The 9,147-nt window shown below is 44.6% G+C and overlaps 1 protein-coding gene across 1 annotated transcript; it reads right to left on the reverse strand.

Moving 5' to 3' along the window:
- Positions 1-2,799: 2,799 nt before the first annotated feature.
- On the reverse strand, positions 2,800-8,126 carry CXCL13 (C-X-C motif chemokine ligand 13). Its single transcript, XM_029284216.1, has 4 exons — positions 8,063-8,126; positions 6,506-6,632; positions 4,311-4,394; positions 2,800-2,934 (listed from the first exon to the last, which is right to left on the reverse strand). The coding sequence occupies exons 1-4, from the start codon at positions 8,124-8,126 to the stop codon at positions 2,910-2,912; spliced, it is 300 nt and encodes a 99-aa protein (XP_029140049.1). The 3' UTR covers positions 2,800-2,909.
- Positions 8,127-9,147: the final 1,021 nt, after the last annotated feature.

Below are 9,147 nucleotides of genomic sequence, written 5' to 3' on the forward strand. Positions count from 1 at the left end.
TGCTCCAATTAATTTTATCCATCGGAAAGAGGTACAGGTTGTTCTCCACTTATGACCACACTTGAGCCCAAAGCTTCTGTTGCTAAGCAAGACAGTTGTTAAGTGAGTTTTGCCCCATTTTACGACCTTTCTTGTCACAGTTGTTAGGCCACAAAGTCACTTATGACCCTGCAGCCATCATAAATATGAGCCAGTTGCCTGCAGCCAATCGTAAATATGAGCCAGTTGTTGTGTGAATTTTGATCACACAACAACATGGATGCTGCAGCGGTCTTAAGTGTGAAAAATAGCCAGAAGTCACTTTTTTCAGTGCCGTTGTAACTTCAAACAGTCACTAAAATGAACTATTGTAAGTCGAGGACTACCTGTAAGCTACTTTTTGATCATAATTTTGATCATGTGACCCTGGGGATGCTGCAACAGTCACTAAGTGTGAAAAACAGTCACTTCAGTGCTGCCAGCCTTGCTCATTGAGGCATTCTGGGAGTTGAAGTCCATAAGTCACGAAATAGCCAAGTTTGGAGAACCTCTAACTAGGAGAACAAAATTAGGATTGAAGAAAATGTTACAACTTTAGATTGGTCTGGGAGAGAAAAAAAAGCCTTGCTTGCTTCTAAATATCTTGAGGCCACCATAGAAGACCTCAGCTGTATTTGGTGGAGAATTCCAGATCATTTTTATTTCCCTAACCCATGGGTTGGCAACCTTGGCTCTTTTATGACTCGTGGACTTCAACTCCCAGAATTCCTGAGCCAGCCAAGCTGAGGGGAAAGCTTAAATTCAGCGGGTCGAAGATAGCTGTGTAATTCCAGAAAAGATTATACTCAATTTATATGCCCAACCGAGCATTCAAAATGCTATTCAAATGTTTCATGGCATGGGACAGAGAGGACTAGTAGAGAGGTACTGAATTTTGCTCCCTGTTGCTGCTTTCAAACCACCTTCCTCAATGTCCGAAAGGTGCTTTTTCACGAGGCAACTTGTGAACTTTTTGGGGGTTTTTTGAAGACGTGTCGCTTCTCATCCAAGAAGCTTCTTCAGCTCTGACTGGATGGTGGGGAATGGAAGGATTTATATCCCTTGCAGACAGCTGGTCATTTGCCTTCTTTTAGAGCAGGGGTCTTCAAACCTGGCCCTTTTATGACTCGTGGACTTCAACTCCCAGCATTCCTGAGCCAGCCATGCTGAGGGGAAAGGGAGAGTTTCCAAGCTGAGCCATGCTGGCTCAGGAATTCTGGGAGTTGAAGTCCAGGAGTCATAAAAGAGCCAAGGTTGCCTACCCCTGCACTAACCCTTCAGATTTCAGTAGAAAATGCACTTCAGATAGTTTCAGTTTTTCATGCTGTTTTCATTCCTCATGGATCCTATATATATATAGGATCCATGAGGATCCATGAGGAGTGACTCTTAGAAGCACGAAGCTGAAGACACCAGCCTTGAAAGAAAGTGAGTAGAGGGGAAATTAGTCCTATACAGGTAATCCTTGATTTATAACAGTTTCCCTTAGCAACAGAAATTTTGGGCACAATTGTGAGTTGAGGACTACCCGTACTGTAGATTTGCTGCCTGTTGCAGGTGTGTGCAGGTGTGTGCGTGTAACAAGGATACAAAATCCCAGCCCTCAATGTGGTTTGATCACCAGGAGATGCATCGTCTTCCCCAAATGAGGTCACCTCTTCATTTTGTAACTCTCTTAACTAAGGTGGGCCGATGTGAGTGAGCAAATACAGGCAGTCCTTGACTTACGACCACAACTGAGCCCAAAATTTATGTTGCTAAGTGAGACATTTGTTAAGTGAGTTTTGCCCCATTTTACGACTTTTCTTGCTACAGTTATTAAATAAATCACTGTCGTTGTGAAGCTAGTAACACGGTTGTTAAGTGATTCTGGCTTCCCCATGGACTTTTCTTGTCAGAAGGTCACAAAAGGCGAACACATGACCCCGGGACTCTGCAACCGTCATAAATATGAGTCAGTTGCCAAGCATCTGAATTTTGATCACGTGACTATGAGGATGCTGCAACAATTGTGTGAAAAACACTCATAGGTCACTTTTTCAAGTGCCGTTGTAACTTTGAATGGTCACTAAACAAACTGTTGTAAGTCGAGGACTGCCTGTATGGCCCACTGGTGACCGGATCAGGTCTCCAATGCAAATGAGTTTGGCTCTCAAAGGCAACAACCATTAATTGTAACTAAATGAAGCACAACTGTCATTGTTAACTAAATTACTTCTACAAACTGGATAACAAGTTTTGAATGTGATCTCAAGTTTTAAATGTAAGGCCAGCTGGAGGGAAATACAGATAGTCCTCGGTTTACGACCACAACTGAGCCCAAAATTTCTGTTGTTAAGGGACGCATTTGTTGAGTGAAATTTGCCCCAATTTTATGACCTTTCTTATGACCGTCTGGCAAGCAAAGTCAACGGGGAAGCTAGATTCACGGAACAACCGTGTAATTAGCAACAGCATTGATTCACTTAACAAGTGTGACAATTAAAGTTGCAAAGTGGGGCAAAACTCACTTAACGACTGTCTCTCTTAGTAACAGAAATTGGGTGCTCAGTTACGATGGTAAGTCGAGGGCTAGTTATTATTTAAAACAAAAAACAAAAACAAAATAGATCCATGCCACAGATTTAGCTTGTCTTTTTTATTATTATTATTATTTATCTATTCACACAGAAATACAAACTTCGTAATTCTCATACACCACTCCTGTTCAGGATTCAGCTTTCATCTTCACATTGGTTCTGGATTTCCAAAAAGTCCAAACACTCTTAAACAATCATTTCAGGAAGAATTAAACACAATCGCCATCACAAAGCAGAAAGCAAGAAGCTTCACATTTGGGGATCTACGGGGCACGCGGGCCTTGCCTCTTCCAGGACTCTTCCAACTTCATTTCAAGGGGAAAGTCGTACTCCATTCCTGTAGGGAAGAGATAGAAGAGTATAGTTCAGGGGTGTCAAACTCAATTTCATTGAGGGCCGCATCAGCATTGCGGTTGCCCTTGGGGGGCCGGGTGGGTGCGGCCTACTGGATGGGCGTGGATGGAGTGGGTGTGGCCTACTGGGTGGGCATGGCCAGCTCTACATCATTCGCGTCAAGGGGGCCTGTGGGGGCCTGGGCAGGAGTGGGACAGATCTGAGGGTCTCTGGCAGAAGGGGGTGGGACCAGGGCAGAGCCCATCAAGCCGGATATGTGAAGTAGGCGAGGGCCATTTGCTGGCCACTTCCAGGCGATGGTGCATTTCTTCATTCCTCACAAAGGGTGACACCTCCCCAGCATGCACCCAGGGGATGGGGCCGACGCGGCAGGGGCTGGTTCCTCACTGTTTCCGGACGGCCTTGTGGAGCTAAGACTGAATGCGTTTCAGCATAGATGGCCACCACAAAATTGTATATTGGCTCCCAGCCGGCCTGGGCCAGGGCCAAGGCAGCGGGGGCCGTTCCCTCACTGTTTCCAGGATGGCTTCGCGGGCCACATGAAACCACTTTGCGGGCTACATCCGACCCCCGGGCCTTGTGTTTGACATGTCTGGTATAGTTGTCTGACCTAAAAACTGGGCATCAACAAACTGCGTTGTCAATTCAGGTAGTCCTTGATTTATGATCACAGTTGAGCCCAAAATTTCTGTAGCTAAGTGAGACGGTTGTTAAGTGGATTTTGCTCCATTTTATGACCCTTTTTTGCCAAGTGAATCACTGCAGTTGTCCAGTCAGTCAACAAGGTTGTTAAGTGAATCTGGCTTCTCCCTTGACTTTGCTTGTCAGAAGGTCGCAAAACGTGACCACATGATCCTGGGACACTGTGACCGTCATAAGTATGAGTCACTTGCCAAGCGTCTGAATTTTGATCACATTGCAGAGGGATGCTGCAACGGTCATGCGAAAAAGGGTCCTAAGTCACTTTTTTCACCAATGTTGTAACTTCGAACAGTTCACTAAATGAACTGTTGTAAGTTGAGGATTGTTTGTCCCTGGGAATTGCAGGGCTATTGGCTAAGCCAGGGGTAGGCAACCTTGGTTCTTTTATGACTCGTGGACTTCAACTCCCAGAATTCCTGAGCCAGCCATGCTGAGGGGACAGGGAGAGGTTTCCAAGCTGAGCCATGCTGGCTCAGGAATTCTGGGAGTTGAAGTCCACGAGTCACAAAAGAGCCAAGGTTGCCTACCCGTGGGCTAAACTGAGAAGCTGAATAGATTTCCAACATCCATCTTTTCCAGAAAAATAAAAAATGCTGCATGGATGCCTCTAGCCCCAGACGTTAAGGACAACTTTAAAACTATTTTGATTTTACTTACACATTTTCCATCATATTCAATAAATTGTTCACCCATTTGGCTCTGGGATCAACGCAGACTTTGTGCTTGTTCTTTAGTGTGATTCTGTAAAGCAAGCAAATTTGGATGAGGTGCCGTTGTAACTTAACAGTCACTAAACGAATGAAGGCAAATATATGTGTCCCAAGATAATTTAAAAATAACAATAGAGTTGTACCGGACCTTGGAGGTCATCTAGTCCAACTCCCTGCTCAGGCAGGAAACCCTTTACCATTTCAGACAAATGATTGTCCAGTCTCTTCTTAAAAACTTCCAGTGTTGGAGCAGTCACAACTTCTGGAGACAGGTTGTTCCACTGGTTAATTGTTCTGTCAGGAAATTTCTCCTTAGTTCTAGGCTGCTTCTCTCTCCTTGGTTAGTTTCCATCCGTTGCTTCTTGTCCCGCCCTCAGGTGCTTTGGAGAATAGCTTGACTCCCTCTTCTTTGTGGCAGCCCCTGAGATATTGGAAGACTGCTATCATGTCCCCCCTCGTCCTTCTCTTCATTAAACTAGACATACCCAATTCCAGCAACTGTTCCTTATATGTTTTAGCCTCCAACCCCCTGATCATCCTTGTTGCTCTTCTCTGTACTCTTTCTAGAGTCTCAACATCTTTTTTACATCGTGGTGACCAAAACTGTGTTCCAAGTGTGGCCTTACCAAGGCTTTGTAAAATGGTATTAACACTTTACGTGATCTTGATTCTATCCCTATGTTGCAAGAACCAATCTGGATTCAGTCACTAAATGAACTGTTGTCAGCTGAGGACTACCTGTATCAGTGACATCAATCAAATTTGTTTCATGAGAGATTTTACTTTAAAAATCTCCTTTGATTTGAGCTCAGCTTCTGGTGGAACAATTGTTTACTTGTTCCTTCTTTGAGGATATTGTCTTCGTACTTCTCAGTCTGTTCTACTGCCTGGGACTTTTTGCTGGGCTGCCTACTAAGTACTAATCAGATCTGACCCAGGTTAGCCTTTACAAGATCAACCAACCTAAGCTATATCTGTTCATGGGCCGCATCGAGCTTATTTTCAAATAAAGCTTGCAAAATTAGCTCCTCCTCGTGGCAAAATTTCATCTGGTTCAACTGAGCTTAGTTGTCACTCATTTTGCTTGGGAAGAGCCAGTATGACTTAAAACAGCACTGCCTGGGGAATTCTGGGAGTTGATCCCCATATCTTCAAGTTGCCAAGGCTGAGAAACCCTGATTTACACAGAAGATAGACAAGGACTAGCTGTATGCTAGTCCAGGGCTTTTCAACCTTTTCACCCATTGTACCACTTTTAGAATATGGCAATATCCGAGTACCATCAGTCGCCTAGCAAGGTTTCAAAAACTTGACCCCCCAAAAAAAGGAAAAAAGTGATAAAGTACAGGTAGTCCTCGACTTACAACAGTTCGCTTAGTGACTGTTCGAAGTTACAATGGCACTGAAAAAAGTGCCCCCCAAGTTACAGCCGAGCAAGACACCTGCCTGCCCACCCGGCGGCGCTCTTCCTCCTGTCCGAGCTTTTCATTGTTGTGAGCATTTCTGTTGAGGATTGGCAGTGGGGGTGGGAGGTGTTTGGTTTTTATTCCCCCCCGTCTGCTGGGTGATTGCAGCAGGTTTTGGTCACTTCACATGACCCTGGGACACTGTGACCGTCATAAATATGAATCGGTTGCCAAGCATCTGAATGTAAATCACAAGACTCTGGAGATGCTGCAACATTCCAGCTGATTGGTGCTTCTTCAGGGCTCAGCAGAAGCACCAGGATCAGTGCTGCTTTCCAGCTGATTGGTGCTTCTTCTGGGCTCAGCAGAAGCACCAGGATCACCGCCGAGCTCCAGCTGGAGCCTGGCGCTGATCCTGGCGCTTCCACTGAGCCCTGACAGCCCCGAAGAAGTGCCGATCAGCTGGAAAGCAGCACTGATCCTAGCGCTTCCGCTGAGCCCTGACAGCCCTGCAGCCCCAGCCATCTCTCGCTCAGGCTTGTGCGGTGCTGCCACCGGTTCAGCTCATTCCCCTCCCCCGCTACCACTTTTCTAGGATGGTCGTGTACCACCTGCCAGGTGCCAATGTACCACAGGTGGTACCCGTACCACTGGTTGAAAAGCCCTGAGAAGACAGGGAGAAAAGACCCAGGATAAACTTCAGAATCTTTAAGTTTTGCATACTCAGTAAACTTACATGATTTCCATTTTTTTGCAGGCAATCCCAGCTGGAATGATCTCGACTCTTGCATATTTGGCGGGGCGAATGAAGTTGCTCGTTACTCTGGCACACTTGCAGCTTAAATTCAGCGGGTCGAAGATAGCTGTGTAATTCCAGAAAAGATTATAGTTATTCAATTTAGATGCCCAACCGAGCATTCAAAATGCTATTCAAATGTTTCAGGGCATGGGACAGAGAGGACTAGTAGAGAGATACTGAATTTTGCTCCCTGTTGCTGCTTTCAAACCACCTTCCTCAATGTCCCAAAGGTGCTTTTTCACGAGGCAACTTGTGAACTTCTTGGTTGTTGTTTTTTTGAAGACGTTTCACTTCTCATCCAAGAAACTTCTTCAGCTCTGACTGGATGGTGGGGAATGGAAGAATTTATATCCCTTGCAGACAGCTGGTCATTTGCCTTCTTTTAGAGCAGGGGTCTTCAAACCTGGCCCTTTTATGACTCGTGGACTTCAACTCCCAGAATTCCTGAGCCAGCCATGCTGAGGGGAAAGGGAGAGTTTCCAAGCTGAGCCATGCTGGCTCAGGAATTCTGGGAGTTGAAGTCCACAAGTCATAAAAGAGCCAAGGTTGCCTACCCCTGCACTAACCCTTCAGATTTCAGTAGAAAATGCACTTCATATAGTTTCGGTTTTTTATGCTGTTTTCATTCCTCATGGATCCTATTATTATTTTTTTGTCTTCCTTGAAAGAAAGTGAGTAGGGGGGAAATTAGTCCTATACAGGTAGTCCTTGATTTAAACAGTTTCCCTTAGCAACAGAAATTTGGGGCACGCTGGCTGAGGAATTCTGGGAGTTGAAGTCCACAAGTCATAAAAGGGCCAGGTTTGAAGACCCCTGTTTTAGAGAGTCGTAAAAGGAAATTGGGTAGAAGTTATTTTTTTAGTAATCACGTAGAGGAAGCTTGCTCTCTAGGGTCCACTTCACCTGCATTTCCTTCTTCTACAAAAGGTAGAAGATTTAAATCAGATCTCATTGGAGGTGCCAGTGGGCCTCCAGAAATCAATGACTAGAAGGGGTAATGAGAAATTCATCCATTTTCCAGTTTTTGCCATCAAGAAACCTAACTGAGATCTCTCAGGCACATTTTAACTTCTCAAGCCTATCCTGCAGAGGGATTGTCAGGGTAAGAGGCTGCTCTGAGCTTCCAAAGAAAGATGGAATGGGATCAGTAAGAAAGTTTTTTTCATTTACAAATCAGTTTAGATGTGACTCGTTCCAAGCATTCCACGTAGATTTACCAAGATGCATATACAATATATAAAATTCCGAACTGGTTTAAAATTCTAAAACCACTTACATACCAATGCTACTATCAGGATGAAGGGTTTATTTATTTTATTAAGCACATGGCAGAAATGCTCAAACAAAAAGCACATCACAATTGCGTTCTCAATGAGCAAAGATGAAACTAACTCTATTTGCAATCATCAAAGCTAGATGATTTACAGAGTCAATATATGATGGAGGGTGAAAGAGAAGGAAAGGAAGAGAAAAACTCAGGATGGTACTACTTACTTGCACCAGTGATGTGGCATGCAATCAGCAAAAGAGAAAGCATGAGGAAGACACGGTTACTCATTCTGGCTGTGGAAGAAGTCCTTTGCTGCAATCTGAAAGCTCAGCCAGATGGAGTTATGGTGCCCGGGCACCTTCAATTTATTTCCTAGTTCCCTCACCCCACGTCATCAACAAAGAACTATTTTGGGTAACATGCAAAATTGCGTCACACACAATTTCCCATAGATTTCCCTCAGAATTTGCAGAGCTGAGGTTTGCAATTTGATAACCAAAACCAATTCTTAATTTAGGAATTGGGGAAACGGTTCTGAAAGAATAAAGGAACTATTCTTAAATTAGAAGGGTAAATAATGACTGTTAAAAAGCATGGAATTGAAATTAAATATTACCTATACCAGGGGTAGGCAACCTCGGCTCTTTTATGACTCGTGGACTTCAACTCCCAGAAGTCCTGAGCCGGCATGGCTCAGCACGGAAACCTCTCCCTTTCCCCTCAGCATGGCTGGCTCAGGAATGCTGGGAGTTGAAGTCCACGAGTCATAAAAGAGCCAAGGTTGCCTACCCCTGACCTATACTATTGCAGGTAGTCCTCAACTTACAGCCATTCTTTTAGTGGCCATTCAAAGTTACAACGGCACTGAAAAAAGTGTCTTAGGACTGTTTTTCACACCTACGACCGTTGCGGCATCCTCCAGGATCTCGTGATTAAAATTCAGATGCTTGGCAACTGGTTCATATTTATGACGGTCGCAGTCTCTCGTAGCCAGGGGATCCCCTTTTTGTGAAGGATCCCCTTCTGACAAGCAAAGTCAATGGGGAAGCAGGATTCACTTAAGCAACCGTGATGCTAACTTAATAACTGCTCTGATTCACTTAAGAACTGTGGCAAGAAAGATGGGGCAAAACAGTCTTAACAACTTGTGTGACTGCAAGGTGCTGCAAAATTCACAGCAGATGTTGAGTGTCATACAATCAGCCAATTTTCCAGGTACTTGCCTGCTCAAATTTCTTCAGTGCACAGTTCAAAACGCTACATGTAGCATGGCAACTTTTGCTCATGGGGGCCTCTTATACAGGTAATC

The sequence above is a fragment of the Protobothrops mucrosquamatus genome, unplaced genomic scaffold, assembly GCF_001527695.2.
Source record: "Protobothrops mucrosquamatus isolate PMUCROS unplaced genomic scaffold, P.Mucros_1.0 scaffold440, whole genome shotgun sequence".
Classification (NCBI taxonomy): Eukaryota; Metazoa; Chordata; class Lepidosauria; order Squamata; family Viperidae; genus Protobothrops; species Protobothrops mucrosquamatus.